The sequence below is a fragment of the Hyposmocoma kahamanoa genome, unplaced genomic scaffold, assembly GCF_003589595.1.
Source record: "Hyposmocoma kahamanoa isolate Upper Pololo Valley unplaced genomic scaffold, ASM358959v1 76, whole genome shotgun sequence".
Lineage (NCBI taxonomy): Eukaryota > Metazoa > Arthropoda > Insecta > Lepidoptera > Cosmopterigidae > Hyposmocoma > Hyposmocoma kahamanoa.
In genome coordinates this window covers 813,384-832,683 of record NW_020653900.1, presented here as the reverse complement: position 1 = coordinate 832,683, position 19,300 = coordinate 813,384, and the positions used below count along the sequence as shown (strand labels likewise).

Genomic DNA, 19,300 nt, shown 5'->3' with positions numbered 1-19,300 from the left:
CAGCTGAATAAAGTTGTACGTCGGTACTTCTAAAGTTTGTTCCATGTCCAAATTCAAATAAAATCCGACCATTTCTTACAGCATGCATGGCGTATCTTTGGCCGGCTACAAGCAAAGCAAATACAACAAAGATATTATATTTTCTACGATCATACGCTTAGAAAGAAACATTTACCGTGCAAATCTTTTTCATATTCAAATTCGAATGATTTTAAACGAAATCTATTATCATCATTGACTTACAATTATATGGACGTCGGGTCCGCGCTAAAAAGTGTCCGCACTTGTAAGGCGCTAAAATCGTATACAGAGCGCGACACTCCGCTTTAGTCTTCATTTGTTCTACGGACAGCGCGATACTGCGATGACATAACAATTTAAATTTCGAATAGGTTGACTTGGGACATTTTTTTCGTGTTTTTTGTATTAGACCCGTCGTCCATTTATTTGTAAGTCAATGATTATCATCGTGTTTTTTTTACCCACGACGTAAAAAGAGGGAAGTTATAAATAAATAAAATACACAAACACATACCGTTCGGTTAAATTTAAAACGTTGTAACTCCGTTTTTGGACGAAATCCATTTATTTTCTCTTCAAACGCAATATCGATGTCGAGCATTGTAACAGTATTTAACCACCATGCTATTCAATATTTTTTGTGAAATTATTCCATTAGCTTGATACAATTATTAATACAAATCAGTGTTCATGTTATGGAAATTGGAAACAAGGACGGTACCACAAACACCCAGACAGAAAAGTTAGTTTCTACATTGACCCGGCCCGGGATTGAACCTGGGACCTTAGAGATGGCGACATCATAAACACGGGTGTGCAAAACCACTCGACCACGGAGATCTTAAAAAAATATAATTTACAAGCCTTTGTCTGCGTATCTCGATACCTCCAACGGACACTACGCCAAGTTTATTTTTTTTTTGATCATCTTCTGTTATTTTTGTAAGCAGCCATATTTATTTAGTAATGTTGTGAAAAAAAAAACAAAAAACAAAATTCGAAGAAAAAACATACAAACGGATTTTGTGAAAAAAAATAAGGAAACAAAAAACAAAATTAAAACGAATACGTCCAAAAATGAAATTGACGTAGTGTTCATTGGAGGTATCGATCTGTTGTCCATCTGCGTCCACGTAGCTCCCAAATGGATGGACAAATCTCAAAGCGGTTTTTTTTAAAGATTATTCAATCGGAATGGGTTTTACCCACTTTTAGCTTTGTTTTATGAACTTCTATTCAGCTGTTTAAAGATCATCAGTTTTTCAGAGATCACAGTCATAAAATGAAAAATTATTTGTAATTTTTTTAAGTTTATTAAATGTCACGACGTTTGACTAGCAATGGGCCAGCGTGATAGTCAATTATTTTTATGGAATTACTCCACTACTTTGTTGCAATTATTAATACAAATATCGAACACTTAGAATAAAAATTCCTTTTTTTGCTTTTTCTATTCCTTTCTTTGGCATTTGTGAACCGATTTTGAAAATTCTTTTTTGTTTGCAACTGAAGTACCCCTCAGTATTGGTTCTGTTTAAATTTGAAGACAATATTCCACCTCTAAGGGTGGCAAACTAGGGGATGAATCCGGTTTCGTGCACTCTAACCGGTAACCGATTTCAATAGAACTTGAGAAACAGATGTAATTCCACAAATTTTTGAGGCCGGTTTTTTTACATAAAACTTATAATTATTGCATCATTTAATAAATAATAGGTTTAAAAATTTCGTTTCACTGTATATTTTTTTATTTACGTTTTGCTTACTCATTGTACATGTAGTTTTATTACACCACGGGTGCAATGTAGTGTTCAGATGAAACAAACTTCAGTTTCGGTTGTCCTTACAGAGTAAATATCCGATTCACAGCTTTATTTGCTGACCGGTTTCATTACAGTCAGACCCATAATGAATTTACAACGAAAGATTTTCGGCCCTCCAACTGCGACCATTTCAATTTGCGAGGATTCCGTTTTTGTTTGAACAGGTGTTGTGTTGAATATACAGGGTAAAACTGGATTTTGTGCACAAACAATTTTCAGTAAAATCTGTTCAGGTATTTTTTTGCCATGGTAGCCGTAATGGTTTACTATAACGCCTCTCAAGCAGACGCCATGGGTTCAAATCCCGGCTCTCATCTTTGAGTTATTCGGAATTTATGAGCGAAATTTACTTTGAAATTTACTATGAGCTTATCGGTGAAAGAAAATAACGCGATTAAATCTGTATGTCGAATAAGGTTAACAACCCTCGGAAAACGTGTAACGTTCCCAATGCGCAATAGGCCACGGTAGCCGGTGGCGGACTATGACCTAAACTCTCGCCTGAGGCTATGGCCTAAAGGGCACTATGACCTGTGCGAACTCGCTCGCGGATAACCCAGAGGTTGATAGGGTTGACACTATAAACAAAACTTAAGTAGATAGATAAGGGACTGTAATAACATCTTTCAACTTACTACGCCCTAGACTCTTTGATTGATCTACTACTGCAAACCCGAGGATATCCAAGAAGCTTACCCTTTTTTTTTTTTTTTTTTTTTACGGGGAGGAAATTTTTATGGATACCCCTGAGCCCAGGGAGACTCAGGGGTTATGTGGGGACTCTCCCTCCAGACTGGAGGGCCTACCCCACTAAAACCGCCCCGGGTTTCCCTCTCGCCGGTTGAGTCGGCGCCGTGGGATCAGTGAACATTCACCACGACGCCGCCGCCCTACTCAATTATAAATCACCAACCCTTCATGACTTAATAGTCTAAGGTTCCATCCTTTCAGCGCTTGAGCGTTTTCCACCAAAAAAATTTTGGGTAGGCAAATGGTAGGTAAAGATTTTATCGTACAGCCTCTTTATAAACGCTCATCAAAAGTATTCAGGGATTAAGGTATTTTTTTAAAATAATTGATTACCTTAAATAAAATAAAAACAAAAACATCAAACCTCGTTAAAAACCGCCGCGAAACGTGTAAGATCCGCTAGTTCGTTCGGTTAGTTGGCATGGCGTCTAGCACGGTTTGCTAGAAGATGTCGGTTCGAAGGATTTTTTCTAAAGTGTTTGATCTTTGTTATTACTAATTATGAAAGTATCTTTATAAATATATTAAGTTATTTATTTATGTATCTTATTAATTACGTAATTGTCCAAAAACACTATTGGTGTTTAAAAACGATTTAATTAAAAAAACCTGATTTTCAGTAATTGGCAAAAATATTATACAGTTCTGATGTGTGTTGTTTAGAAATTTAATATCATTGTGTGTATACATTGACTTACAAATATGTGTATAGCTTAGAGTATGGGAAAAAAATAAAGGAATAGTCTAAGGTGTATAGAGACTGTATGGTAAAATATCTGCTTAACCAATAGTTAATCAAAAAAAATATTTTGACACTAGAGGATGGAAAAAAAATCTAAGAACTATGCCATCCTGTAAGCAGAAAAATAAACTAGTCTAGAGGATGGAAAAAAAACATAGACGACCACTTAACCTGTCTTTTATTTATTCTACCCTTCACGACATATAAACTGTCTTATGAACACCGGCGCTTGTCGCCTTTTCCATCGAAACAAGGAAAGCTACTAAATATATGAATAGGCTGTATGGTCCACCTTTGCCTACCCAAATAAATGCGTGAAATTTTTCCTAGAATAATCCTCATCGATAACCTTCTTGAACTATACAAAACCCCAGAAACCATCACGCGTTCTTTACCAGATCTCCTGAAAAATCAAGAATGTTTTCTAATTTTATATCATTTCGTAAGAAGCACCATCGAAGACATTTTGTAATGAAAACCAAGAAAGAAATTACTCTCAGTCTTGGCTGAATGGCGCATTAGTGCCTTTGCCATTTCCAATGGAAAAAACAGTACCAAACAAAAAGACAAAAATGTAAATAAACGTGACGACAACATTTGACACACAATACAACTTTAGTTTTACTTTGTGGAATTTAATTTCAATTCGGTTTGTGCAGTTTACAATAAAATTACTGTTTTTTTATATATAGGATTCCTGAAGAAGTTTAAAAAACATTTCATGAATACCTATATCTCAAATCAATTCTATTATACTTTGTCTGTCTCAAACGATTAAAAATAGAGCACGATGTTGGACAATTTGCCGAAACTAAAAAAATTCATGTGCTGTATTTCCCTCAGCCACGGCACTATTTTCATATCAATCTTTGGTGCGGTAAGTATCCAGAATTTCAGTCAGTTTTTTTCTAACCTATGACCGATGGCCTCATGGGAAAGCGAGAGTATGCTTCTGATGGTTCACAGGATCATAAAAATAAACAAAATGGATTGCACCTTTATTACTGTTTATTTTGTTCACGATTGTCTTCCTAAGGATCAACAGTTCTCTCAAGCCACATGAAGAGGATTACGGGTATTTGAGAAAAACAATTTTTTTTATATTAGTTCTAGTTTGAGTATACTAGGTAGTGCCCTTGAAATTTGTTTCTTTTTGGTACTCATAGATATAGAAGCTCAGGAGAGGAAGTTTTGTGTAAAAAACCGCTAAATAGATCATAATAACAAATATACTAAACAGTCACAAAGACTACTGGTCTGATACTACTGGTCTGATCTTGCCATATAGATCAGACCATAGTGACCAACTAGCTTATTTTAATTGTAAAATGAGCAAGAAGGTAGACCAATTTCTCTGCAGACCGATTACCACAGAACGAATCATTAGATTCAAAATAATATCGGCAATAGTTTAAATTCCCTACCCCATATACTGGAGGTTCCAAATACTTTATATAGCATGATATTTGGTTTAATTAAAAATTAATTTCATAATGTATTTAAATCGAAAACATTAACTTTCCATAGAGAGACTAGATTCAAAGACTGGGCAATAGTAGGTATTCATAAGAGTAGGTCTCGTTTGTATGGGCTATATGCTATGAAAATTTATAATACTAATTCCAATTTCAAATATGTTAGAAATTATTCAAAAATATTTAAAAAAGTATGTGCAGCTGCTAAGGTTAAGTTTCACAGCGACAAAATAGACAATCGAAAAATAAATCTAAAACTACTTGGAGCATTATAAATAAAGAGTCAGGCAGGAGTAAACAACACGATAAAGATATAGTTTTAGAATTACACAGCAAACTTATAAAATCTAAAGACAAGGTAACGCAAGCTTTTGAGTCGTTCTTTTCGGAAATTGCTGTGAACACTACAGAATCATTAAATTCCTCCCCTTCTTTTGCTATTGATCTCCTAAAGGAAAATGTTAACATTTGTGGCAGTTTATTTAATTTCCGTCATGTTAATCCACAAGATATCATAAAAGCTTTTAAATCAATACATATTTAAAAAACTGAAAATCTCTGGGCCATATCAACTAAAGTTATAGACTCAGTTATTGATCTAATTTCCCCACATTTAGCTGTAGCTTTCAATAGGTGCATTGATGAAACTGTTTTTCCCGATTTGATGAAATACAGCAAGGTTATTCCCTTATCCTAGCAACTATAGGCCCATTTCAATTTTACCAGCTTTAAGTAAAATATTCGAAAAGGTTATGCTGCGTAATAGGACAGTAATTGAGTCAGCATATGACTCAATTACTGTCCTCCGTTATTCCGGTAGGAATCATATTTTTCATAGTGAACAATACGGGTTTACTTGTGGTAAATCGACTATCGAGGCGGGGGTAGCGTTACTAAAACACATCTTTGATGCTTGGGAAAGGTCCCAGAACGCTATTGGTGTTTTCTGTGACCTCTCAAAGGCATTTGATTGCGTTGACCATATTACTCTTATTAGGAAGCTGGAACACTACGGTGTAAATGGCAAGGCGTCGGAAGTTGTCTCGTCATACCTCAACGGTAGAATTCAGAAAGTAGACATAAATAGAGTGACTTCTTTGGGTTCTCCGGTAAAAATGGGTGTTCCGCAGGGCTCAATACTTGGACCTTTCTTATTTCTGATTTATATTAAAGATCTGCGGTTCTTTTGTTAAAGAACATTGCGAAATTGTATTGTTTGCTGATGACACATCCTTGAACTGGCATTATCGTGTTGCAAGATGATATGGCGTTTACGGTTATTTTTACGGAGTTTGTCAATAACTTCCGGCAAACAAATAGTCGTGTTCCAATCGCTATTCACGGTACGACGATTCTCCTAAGCAACAGTAGCCACATGTCAACTTTTATTTAAAAAAGAAGCAATAGAGCGCTTAGAGGCGCTTTGCACGCGCGCCACTTAGTTGGCCGTCACATCTGTCTGTCTGTCTGTTTTGATCATACAGCGCACAGCATCGATATTTTTGTTGTTCACAGAAGTGGACGGGCGACCATCACGAAATTCGTCACTGAGATTCACACGACCGCGTTTGAATTCTGCAAACCAGCCATAAATAGTCGTCTTGCATGGTGCTTCATCGCCAAAACCAGTTTGAAACCGAGCGAAGCTCCGCTAAACTGTTCAATTACACTTAAAGTCGTAAAAAATCATACTACGAAAATTTTCACGAGTTAAATATATGGTGATGTAGACAACCAATCTCTAAAATGACGCCACAGTGTAAAAACTAGTGACAGTCAGATGAAACAAACTGTATTCTACAGCCAAAGAGTTCCATTTTCAAATGTCGTAATTACTTTTTAAACATTGTTTATGTAAGTGGCCAGTTCCGGAAACTTATAGTACGCCCTATGTATATAATACAGATTTATTATATCAATATAATGAGATGTAACATAGTATATAAGGGGACTCGAATTTTCAATTTGTATTGCCGATAAATATGTAGTAACTATAATTATTAACTAAGTAACGATAAAGTTGGACACGCAATTTCAAATACCTTGATTACCTTATTTGAAAGTACCTGTCCAAAATATAACATTCTAGGTGCTTTTAATTTTTTTTTAATAAACCTTCAGGATTATTCTAGTTAGTGAATTAATGAAAAATATATTATTATATTTATATAAATAGCTAATGAGCTTGTGTAATTTTAAGGATTCTCTTAATAGAATTATAGATAACAGATTCGCGTTACAATTTTCGCTTTGTTGCCACTCTGACCAAGTACGAGAAAGTGATCGGTAACCCTGCCACTTCACGCACACATTTGCGCGTGTGTAGACGCCTTGCTGTATGTAGTAGTAGTAGGTTAATAACTTTCGACCATTGTATGGAGTGTCCGGGGTGTGCCAGAACCAACTTTTAAAAGTATCGTTATTTTTAACCACTCACACACTAAAATATCTTTAAAAAAACACTCACATAGTCACATCGGAACTAACTTTTAAAAGAGGCCATGAATCATTCATTACGGTATGTTATGCAAATGATGTTGTTAATCGTACTATGGACCTGTACCAAGAAATGTTCCTTAGTCGGCGAACTACACCCTTCACATTGCTGTAAAGGACTCAATTTTGTCTGTCCTTAGCTAGGATCAAAGTATGAAGGGAAAATTTAATTATTTTCAATGTACTCTTTAAGGAGGAAAGCTTGACACGCGCTCGTAGCGCGCGCGGGAATTCCATTTTCTACCGCTCAGCTGTTTCATAGAGTAGCCCAAATAAAGAGTGTGTTGATATGGTAGTGTGGTAACTTTTTGTACATTCGGAATATTTATCAGCTGCACGTTTGCCCTCTAGATATATTTTTCTCGTTCAACCTCGTTCTCTCGTTATCTCATTCAGGGTAACACCCTGTATATACATAATATACTTAATAAAAAGCGACCACCCATGAAGCTCTTCACGGGCGCTGCGTTTTAACTGATATGGTGTGCTTGCGTATATAATGAAAACAGTGCATATCTAATGTTCTTGAAACTGGTGCAAAATTACCATAAAGAAAATTAGTAAAATAATAGGGTTATTTAAACGAACCGTGTCAAAATATTTTTACTTCGGAAATTGAGATGGCAGGACGTGTCGCGTAGGTTGGCAGCTTTTTTATTTAATGCCCAAAAGGAAGGGTATATTGCGTCGAACTTATATTCACACAGTTTCAATTAGTGATAACAACAATTTAGTAACCCATAGAAGATACATTTCCTGAGTCGCTTCTTATGAAAGAATTCATTCAGGAAGGTACTGCCGCCATGGCTATTTCTGCAGCCAAGCAGTAATGTGAGTATTAGTGCGTTTTGGTTTGGAATGGTGTTGGCAGTGGCGGATTTACCCTAAGGCCCAGTAGGCCAGATTTTAGGGGCGGCCTAAATATTCTAAAGGCTTACACTTATTATATCTAATTGTGTATGAGAATGAACTCATAGTTGAATAGATAAAACCTAAAACCGTCTTAAATGTTTTAATTAAATCTGAAACCTCCGAAAATATTGAAAACTAGCAGCTATTATAGTTAACTAAATTTCTGATTCGATTTCGATAAAAGTTGGCAATAAAGTAAATTCGTTACGTAGTCTACCAGTAGGTATATGATAAGTGCTGAGAAATGGGCCGCTGGTACTGACTACATGGTTTGGAGCCTAGGGCGACCAAGAACAAAACCGCCACTGGGTGTTGTTGGACTTGTCAACTTTGTTTTTTTTTATGATACCAATTTACGGGACATACGAGTCTTGCATCTGGTGGTAAGCAACATGCCTGTACATAACAGGTGCAGTGCCACTCTATAAGATTTGAGGACCACTGCATTCGACACCAGACATGGGGTGCAGGAAAGGAGCCTCTCCGCAATGACGTACAAATCGTTTCACCATTATGGCAAACATATCCCATGCACAGTTCATCATGGCGGTTACTGGTGGCGTGATTGCCGCGATAACATAATGTATGCTATCGATACGGTAAGAAGAAGACCCTGTGACATAAGTTGACAAGTCTCATGTGGTCGCAGTAGCAATCTCCTTCAAATCTTTGCGATTAAAAAGCTCCATAGATAGGCGTGTCGCGAAACACCAGGTGTACAAAGTATTTATCGTGGTCTTGAAACGCGGTGGCGTCCTATTTTAGTAGCAGTAGACCTCCTTGTGAAAGAGTTCATCCATGGAAGTACTGCTACCTTGCCTATTTCTGGAAGCAGTAATCTGAGCATTACTGCCTTTTGGTACTGAAGGGTAAGGGCGCTGGTGAAATTACAGGCACATGGGACTTGTCCGTCCCTTCACTTGGTATCATAAAAAAAAATTATGAATGATTTGCATTTTCAGGAGTTTGCCCATTTGTTCACAGATCCTGGTAATAGGTTTTCTAGTAAGAGGTTCTATCTCAAGTTTTGGGTTCGACTTCTACCAACAATCACAATTTAAGATCTGGATCTATTACGTCATGTTTAAATACCTCTTGGCCTGTATGTTTGCAGGTATAGCCTGGATCAATCGTTGTATAGCTCGGGTAAGGACTTTTGTAGGAACTTGTTCAGTACCTGTATTTTTTTGCCATTAATGCATAGTACCTCTTCAATGAGAGGGTTTAGGTCCTACTTCGCCATCTGACCCTATATACTGTTTGGAGACATCCCATATTTATTAAAGATTTTGTTAACTTTCTCAGACATGCAAATTTTATTATATGATATATATCAGGTTTTACCAAGAGTGGTTTACCAGGTGACTCAAATTTAGTAGAGGCGAAGCTGCAGAGTCTTGAAGACCGCCGTAAAGTTGCTTGCTTATCAGTATTCCACAAGATAGCTGCGCTGGAATCCCATGATTTAATTCCACCTGGCTTTTCCATAATCGGGATACTAGACGTAGGCTGGGGCTCCACCTCTATGTTGTGGATATTCCAAAGATTCGCACGTCGCGTTTCGCTTTCATATTTAATATGACGAACGACTAAGGGGTGAATTTCCTTGCCTGCAGACTTATTCCCTGAACGCTATAACTTGGGCATTTTCAAGACGAGAGTGAATAGGCATTATCTAGGTGTGTACGCTGCATCGTCACTGTCCATCAGAGACGTCACTTGCCTTTTTTTTTGTTGTCTTAATTAAAAACTGTAGGTTTTATTAAAAAAATAAGTCATCTACCTTTTAAACCAAATTTATTTGGACCAGCGTGGCCTTCACCTTCGGGTGTTCTGCAATCAGACGAATATGGAATAATAACATTTTATGGTAATTATCAGGAAGAAGGAGCTCGGGATCTGATGCTTCAATTCAGTATCTATTTCGCCGTGAGCACATTATTATTCCACATAATCTTTGTCGTAAGCGACTTGATCATTTGCTCGCAGAACTGCGCTGCCTTAGCAATATCTCGATTTAGCGTTGTTGCCCTTATTGCTATCGGTGAGTCCTTGAATTACCCACTTCTATAACGTTATCAACTAAGCTAATTAATATTCTTAAGGGAAAAAAGTTCCGGAAAATAAGCTGCGTTTTTGTGTTACTGCAAAATAATAAATAATTCAATAAATATTAAACAACATCACATATGTTGCTCTGATCTCAAAGTAACTAAAGAATTGTGTTTTTGAAATCGGAAACAATGACGGTACCACAATGACTCAGACCCGGGACAATGAAGAAAAGTTAGTTTCCACATTTACCTTCCCGATAATCGAACCCGGGACCTCAGAGATGGCAACACCATGAAAACCGGTATGCAAGCCACTCGATCACGGAGGCCGTCAAATAAATACTGAATATACGGACAAAATTAATAATACATAGCAAACAATAAAAAAACTTGTTCAAATCACAATTCTATATCAAAAAACTGTATACCCGAGTAATATACCCAACTTCCGAAAGAAATACTGACTTACCGCTATTGTCCTCTATTCTTACTTATTATAATATTTCCGTATGATCTTATCTAGCACCAAAATTTTTGAAATGTAATGTAATGTTAGTTTTCGGTAAAATATAGATTAAGTTATGACGCCAACAAGACTTTTCGGAACTTCCAGTTGTTTTGTTGTTCTTATTTATTCAAGAATTTTCGGCATCCTTATAAATAAGACAGTAACATTTATAGGGTCGTATTCCAGAACTCTACTCAATACTCAAGTCAGGACTTGAGTATTGCAGTGAGCACTAAAAATCATACTCATGTCCTTGCCATTAGAGTCGTATTTCCAGTGCTTGAAATCATACTCAAGTCTGCTCAAGTCCTAACTTGAGCATTGAGTAGAGTTATGGAATACGACCCATAATGACGATAAACTCATTTTTAATTTCCTTGTCGGAGCTTTTATTACTACCCTATTCTTAAGCGTGATTGGAGGTAACCCTGCGGGGTTAGCTTGAGACCATCCCTTAGATGCAATCCAGAAATATCTGGAACTTACAATTGTGAAGACCCGCGAATCATCGGCTGGCCATTGACTGATAGCATGACGTCATCACGACCCACGTTTATTGCATTCGTCATATACACTCGATTGGGTTCAGAAGTTAACTTCAACGGGTTACACGTTATTCAAAGTACTTACGTAATGCCGTTGCGCACAGATTTTCGAATTGTGTTCTGTAAGTGCTATCACAGAAGCTAGGTCTCGCCTTAGCACGTAAACGCTGCATATTACAGCTGGTGTATAGGTATTATTATGTATGATGTATACACAGAATAGTTGGGATGCCGAAAGCAGCTCGTATTGGGTATCGGCACATTCTCAACTCAGCTAAGAGGCCCCCCACACTAGCGTCAGCGTCTTGCCAACGCACGCACAGCGTCGACACAACGCCCGCGCCGCGGCGACGCAGCGTAGTATCCCTCTAATTGTGAACGCAACGCCAGCATTAAGCAACTGCTAAATAGTGCTGAACCCAGTATCGCCGCACTGGCGTTGCGTCGCGGTAGTGCGGACGTCGGGTTGACGCTGTGCGTGCGTTGGCAAGACGCTTACGCTCGAACGACGCTAGTGTAGGGGTAGTGTAGGGGGGGGACACGACGTCCGCGCGACCGCAATACAACGCCAGCACGGCATATATCCGCCGTTCGGCATTATTCAGCAAAGCAGCAGTCATTCAATAGTTTACCGTCATATCGCCGCCACGCGGACGTCGTTATGAAGCTGTGCGTGCGTTGCCAAAACGCTGACGCTCTGAAGGCGCTAGTGTGGGGGTCTCTTAGGGTCGTATTCCAGAACTCTACTCAATGCTCAAGTTAGGACTTGAGTATGATTTCAAGCACTGGAAATACGACCCTAGTGGCAAGGACTTGGGAATGATTTCTAGTGCTTTAAATCATAGTCAAGTCCTGACTTGGGCATTGAGTAGAGTTCTGGAATACGACTCTAACGGTCGTATTCTAGAACTCTACTCAATACTCAAGTCAGGACATGAGTATTGCAGTGAGCACTGAAAATCAAACTCAAGTCCTTGCCATTAGGGTCGTATTTTCAGTGCTTGAAATCATACTCAAGTCTGCTCAAATCCTGACTTGAGCATTGAGTAGAGTTCTGGAATACGACCCTAAGAGCTGTACCTATGCACTTAGGCCTCGCTTTTCCACGCACTTGCTATTGTTGCTATAGCGGACACTATCTTTTACATTAAATAAAGTCAGACAATCGTCTTCACAAAATCACAAGTGCATTTATGTATATGCTTCTATGTATAACAAGAGTCCTCTTGATATTTAAAATTTGTCCTTTAGGAGGTAAAACTATCATGAAACAAAAACTTCTGCTTCTGTGTATTTAAACGACAAATATCCATGGATGAGTGTTTATTAAAAAATGTTTTAATTGTTCTTTTTTGGTTTCAGTAATGCCCTATTCAGTCTTAGTAATTAATAGCTACAGACTCTCTCTAAAGCCTTTTCCTCCAAGCCACCCTAATAAGGTGGCTAATGATAAGAAAAGGTAAAAAAATACCATACAGATTTATCACCATTTAGAGCATTCCATTAAATTTTGATTTTTGTACGAAAATAAAATCTGATGAAATGTGAAAAATTATGGAATAAAAGTTGTAGTAATAATAGTCCAGGGAGGTAATTAGTATGTTACAAATAACCCAGCATATTGTCGAATTTTTAATTAGATGTCGTAAACCGACTGTTAGTGGATTGTCAGTATTTGAACAAGTAGTATTGTCTTAATGCAGGCCATACACTGACCGGTCTACCTGCGCTGCTGCGTCGGTACCTTGAAAGAAAAAAAAACAATGGAAGTGCCTCGATTTCTATTAGAACCGATGTCGCCAAAACTCACACATTCTTAATTTCAAACACTACACAATCTTGACATTGATTGATCGTAATTTAAAATTTAAAAAGTAATAACAAATTCAGGATTGTTAACATAATTTAAACTATAATTTACCCTGTTGGCATACCGTTGAAAGTTCAATACATATTATTACAAGTTACGACGTTTTGACATTGTATTGAAATTTCAATCAATGTGCTGCCATCTAGCGGTTAATTGCTGAACGACGACGAACTGGAGTTATTAATTTATTTCTCCAAAAAAGAAGCGACCGTATTGCAGGGGTATAAGCTTTACTTTTGTTTTTTTGTAACAAATAATATGTTTTAATGTAACAGAAAATTGAAAATTCATTAAAATAACGCTTTCCAATGATATGAAAAACCATCACGGGTAATATTTTTGGTGCGGCTATTATTTGTGCGCCCCAAAACAGCACAATGAGGCATTTTTCTATGATTTTAGAGAATTTGCATTAAAGAATGTCACAACCATACCATACAAAGCGAAAATGGCGGACTGAGCTCAGATAGGTCTATCGAGACCTGTTTTTGACACGCGTCTGACGCTAACTAACCACTTCTAGTGTATTTATTGTTCTGTGGTCGTTTGGGAGCTTGTATATGACCTATGCAGTTATTTGAATTTGTGCAAGCGGTCGGAGTAAAATCGAAAATCATATCCCTGTGTTGTATGCTGCGACTCTGCCAGTTCATCGCGTTGCATTGCTGCTTATAAGAATTTAATGCTAGTAGCCTAAGATCTGGTTCAATAGAGGGTCTCGTAACGCCTAAGTGATGATAGGTAATATACTAACGCTAAAGCATTAGTAATAGAGTTTTTTTTTATTTATTTTCGAAAACATACAGTTTTACACAAATGTTACAAAAAATTACTTATTAACTTAGAATAATAACGCATAGAATGATAGTTTCGTATCAAACGAACTGTCACAAGTGAGGCAAAAATCAAATTCATGTAGGCTACTTTTAGTAGTAGGTTAATTTTCAGTTTTAGTGAATATTTATATAAAAATACAAGCTGAAACGAGTTACTTCCTTGAGGAATGTGATGTTAGTATCTATTTTATGTTTGTCTGACGTATTTTTACACTCATTTACCGCACATTTCGTCATTTTTAGCTAAAATTCTGGAGCTGTTCGCGGTGCAAGTTGACCTTGAGCACTGAAGGCCCGCCCGCTAGTGTAGGCCCTTTGGGAGCGCTTCAATTTGCCTCACTTAGCGTGTGCGGGCTAGGTTTCTATGCGTTATTATTCTAAACTTATTAACAAACCAGGTTGTTCCCATAACAAATATTTACAAGTATCTAAAATGAAAATAATTGATGACACTTATCAAAAATCAAATAAACAATATATTGTAGACAGTAGTTCAATTAAACCAGCTGTCACAGAGGTTTTCATTTATTCATGGGGTCCTCTGTCAAATATACTTCCGGACATATAATTCGAACCTCCTCGCATTTTTGTCTTAAAGGGCTAGAATACAAAAGTAATGTTATCGTCGAAAAAAATGTTTCCAAATTTTCCAATCCAAATTTTCAACAAGGATTTATGGAAAAGACGTTTAGTATACTAGTTTCAAAATTGCTTAATAGTTTTTGATCAATCAAACATTGTTTAAGCTTAGGACATTTAGTACTGAAAATGCGAGGTGACTCGAATTTGTCCGGGGGTGTATAATATCTCCCACTGTTTTCTTGTGAGTCATCAATGAGTTTAACATAATATTTATGATGTACAAGTAGTTATTCTTTGTAATTCAACAATACAGCAAGGGTTCGATATGCTTGTTCAGCCGCTTGTTTAATGTTATACTTAGAATAATAACGGTGTCCTTTTTTACAGCGAAGTCTTACCACAAATATCAGAACCTACCTCTTATACCTAGTCATTTGCACTCACCACGCCGTCATCTTTCATTTTGGAAACTTAAAGGAGAAAAATGAAAAATAATTGAAAAGCCTGCGAAACTTAGTTTAATATTACTGGTAAAACTAAAACAATGCTAAATTTATGCCTTCGGTAACCTGCTCGTTACCAAGTTTTCCACTCACGATTATGCGCAAAGCTTTCCAGTGATATTTGGTAAGTGAAATTGTTTTAAGATTATTTGTATGTAATTCTTTGGATTATCGTGCCGAATTTTTACTGACAGTACTTTGAAAGATGAAACATTGACAAGAGTTCATCCAGGGTAGTACTCCCACCTTACCTATTTCTGCCGCCAAGCAGTAATGTCCTAATACAGGCACATGCTACAGTGCCCCTCAGATTTTCGCGATTTAAAGCTCTGAGTGGCACTGCAACCGTTATGGATACGCATGTCGCTTACCATCAGGCGCACGACTTGTTCGTTCCGTTACTTAATATTATATTAAAAAAAAGTCCACTGCTGAACACAGCTGCGTCTTCCGGTATCTACGCGGTTACCACTCGAGAACTCTTCGGCCCCATTGCCACTTAAGTTTGAGACAAGAATTAAAACCGATAAATTGTAATTGTACACAATGTTGTATAGGATCGAACTTCGATCAGAACTATGACATGACTGAACTATAAGACTGTCCAACAGCAACAGGGACTTGAAACGACAAGTCTGTCGAAGTTTACTCGTCTTGAACATTTTTCTTGTCGAATAACAGTTAATCGGTTTTTAATTTTGTCAAGTTTTTATCTTTCTGCATAGTGTTTTTTTTTCTTTTTTTAACACATACAATCAACATAGCCCCACACTAGGGAAACCCTGTATCCCAGCTCCCACGGACACACACACATAGACAACCAGAAATTACACCCAAACTCACGAGAGAAAGAAATGTAGGCCATACAAATATTTCTCCCGGCCCGGGACTCGAACCTCTGCGTGGCAGTTCGGCTTTGGAAATTCAGTTTATGATTTTAGTAGCGCTTGTGAAAGAGTTCGTCTAGGGAGGTACTGCCACCTTACCTATGAGAGCATTACTGCGTTCCGCTTTTGAAGAGTAAGAGTGTTGGTGAAATAACAGGCTCACGGGACTTGTCAACTTGTGTCTCAAAGTGACAGGCGTGGTGGCAGTACCCATTAGATCTTTGGGATTTAAAACTCCTAGTGGCACTGCATCTGCTATGCACCGGCGTGTCGCTTACAACCAGGCGCACGACTCGTTCGTCACGTCTCTTAGTACTTATGAAAATATATAGACATTTACATATTAAGGCTAACACAAGAGTAGGATGTTCATTTTAATAAAAGCTTTTTGTGTCCGGCATATATTTAATTAAAAATAGTTTTGAATTACATTTGTAAAACTTGTATAGGGGCTTAAGAAACGGGGTATATGGAATGGACTTCACCCATTGAGGTGGGATATTTGAGATTTTCTTATCAAATTTAAATATATCATTTAAATTATCTATGGTACCAATAATAATTATATTACCTCTCCTTAGATATTTATTTCCTTACGTTTTGATGTTCAAGAAGATATTTTTATAAAATGTCATTCAATGTCAATTACGGGGTAATTTAACAAAATTACAAATGAAAAATGTATTATATTTATTTATTTGATTATAAAACATAAGCGAAAATGTGTGATATATTACCAGAAGTCAAAACGTGTTGCGGGTTTGGGTCCGTTAGGGTTGGTTTGCTTTACATCGGCGTTCTAGCGGTAGTAAGTTCTTTTGTGTACTTTACAAAAAATTCAATAAAACCATGTAGACGAAAGTCTTTGAAAATTGCCAAAAAAATTAAAATTTCTATAAATGATCAAAATTATGTACAGTAAGAGGAAGAATAAAAAGATTATTCATAAATAATAAGTTTCGCAAAGCATTTGACGTCTCGTAAGAGGAAAGAGATGATTGTTTATATAATGGTGCTTCTCGGCCGTGTTGTTTACAACTTTTTCTTGAATGTTGTGTATATGTGGAGAAGACATCACTCTTTGCAATAAACGAAGAAATTTTACGTTAATTAAACGAATAACTTAGCACGAAATGTATTTATTTCTGTCATTTGTAATTGTCATCTCGGTATAACCCGGACACTCCATACAACGGTAGAAACTTTTAACCTTGAGTACTGTGCTATCTGCACACGCGCAAATGTGTGCTAGGACCCTTCACGCACATTAAATTTTGCTTATCACTTTCTTGTACTAATTATTATCTGGTTTAACATGCACAGTGACTTTGTAAGTGCAAACGAATGTATTGTTTATGTAAATAATATGATAGTTACGTTGACTAATGATTTTATTATTTAATTACTAAAGAAACAACAAAGTCAAATAAGTACCTTAAACAAAAGATAACATAATAACGGAATAATATTACTATAAATTACTTGCACTTAAATATTTTCTTTTAAATGTCTTATATAAATACAATATAAGTATAAAACACGCCGCGTGCATAGGCTCTCAGATCTGTGCCCTTTAAGCTCTGAGTGACACTGTAACTGCCATGGACCGGCCGCTGTAAAGGCGCATTTATTCGATACGAATTTTGTCGCGCTCGCCCCGCGCGACCGCCACGCCGCGACCGTGTGCATCTATCAGACATGGCAAAATACGCTCTATTTGTTTAGCTTTTACTTTTTAAATTAAATTATCGTGTCATGCATGCCAGGCTCGCCCGCCTGGCTTGTGGTCTACGTGGCGGTCGCCGAGCGGGGACCGCGGCAGCCGCACTGTTATATTATTAAGAGGAATTTAAATGTTGTTGCCTAGTAAATAGAATTCAGACTCACCATGAATTTACATGAAGGCATGGTAAATGGGCGGTCGACGCGCGGCGGCCGCGCGAAAACTTTCGCTGCGTGTAACCGGGCGCTAATGTTGATCACCCGTCGGCTGTGTGTGCAATGAGACTTATGTACGTGGGATCATAGTAGATCCAATGATGTGTGTCACATTTATACATTTGAAGGGCGCCTTACACACAATTAACACAAGTTTCAAGTATAATTAACGAGATGCTTTATTATGCATTTTCAGTAAGGATTCAAGGTGTTACCGTTTAAACATTTAAGTTATAAAGACATAGGAATCCAAGGTCCCGAGGCTATATAAGAGTTACGTTCAGTTTTACAATACAGGTTACGTATGATAAGTCGAAGTTACACTATTTACTTAATGTACACTTAGATCTATCTAACACAGTAAAGTTAAGAGTTTACAGAGTACATGAGCGACTTGAAAAATTGCCCGCCACTGACCTGGGTGTTACTGGATCTACAACGTGTCGTTTACTAAAATGCGCACACTTGTTTGTCCTGTCACTTAAATCTTAATAAAAACATAAGCAAGTGAAGAAATAGATTTCTATCGATTTCGATCGATACGCGCTACTGCAAAAAAGTCGTTAAAAACCAAAAAGATCTGCAACAAGCACACAGAGAAATTCGTAAGGTCCGCTGGTTCGTTCCGTGGCTTAGTTGGCATAGCGTCTGGCACGGTTTGCTAGAAGATGTTGGTTCGAATCCAGCCCGATCGAATAATTTTTTCTTTTGAACTTAGTACTAATAAATATAACACAAGCAAGCCTTAAACGTCATTTTAGATTTCGATATGGAAAAATATTTTTTCAGTTGAATATCACGGTCGCGAAACATCCTGACATTCATTAAACTTAATTAAGCGAAGCGAAGAAGCTGCTAAGCTAAACTGCTTACATGTAAAGCTACCTGGCTTAATGAAGAACTAGATTTGTCACAGATTGCGCAACGGTAAAAGGTCGATAAAAAGCAATAACAAAGATCTCAAACAACCACTTACAGGAACTTGTAAGCTGTGCTCGAGGCTCAGTTGGTATAGGGTCTATCACGGATTGCTGGAAGACGTTGGTTGGAATCCAGCTGGATCGAATGATTTTTTTCTTTCGATCTTTGTACTAATAATTATAACATAAGCAAGCCTTATGCGCCATTTTAGATTAGGAAAAAGCAGTTTCATTTCCATAACATAATCAGCTATAAAACGCAATGGGATTAACATAACTAACGACAACATTCTCATATTTTTCTACATAAGTTTTGTTTATAGTGCCACTACCTATCAACCTCTTGGTTATGCGGGAAGGACACTGACCTGTACGAGCGAGCCCGAACATATATTAGGGGTTAAAGTATGAAATTGCCGTTTTATTGCAATAGGTTCT

At 37.3% G+C, this 19,300-nt stretch overlaps 1 protein-coding gene across 1 annotated transcript; it reads left to right on the top strand.

Moving 5' to 3' along the window:
- Positions 1 to 4,182: 4,182 nt before the first annotated feature.
- Positions 4,183 to 15,217, top strand: LOC113232646. The gene is made up of 5 exons (XM_026467419.1): positions 4,183 to 4,213; positions 9,204 to 9,365; positions 10,101 to 10,263; positions 12,689 to 12,785; positions 15,002 to 15,217. Exons 2-5 carry the CDS (start codon positions 9,300 to 9,302, stop codon positions 15,042 to 15,044), a joined length of 369 nt encoding a protein of 122 aa, XP_026323204.1. The 5' UTR covers positions 4,183 to 4,213; positions 9,204 to 9,299; the 3' UTR covers positions 15,045 to 15,217.
- Positions 15,218 to 19,300: the final 4,083 nt, after the last annotated feature.

Bases quoted from the DNA above. Each gene is read 5' to 3' on its own strand.
- LOC113232646 (XM_026467419.1), top strand. From the start codon at position 9,300: ATGTTTAAATACCTCTTGGCCTGTATGTTTGCAGGTATAGCCTGGATC. The intron at 9,366-10,100 runs GTAAGGACTTTT...GGTAATTATCAG, and splicing joins TCAATCGTTGTATAGCTCGG to GAAGAAGGAGCTCGGGATCT. The intron at 12,786-15,001 runs GTAAAAAAATAC...CCTTTTTTACAG, and splicing joins GTGGCTAATGATAAGAAAAG to CGAAGTCTTACCACAAATAT.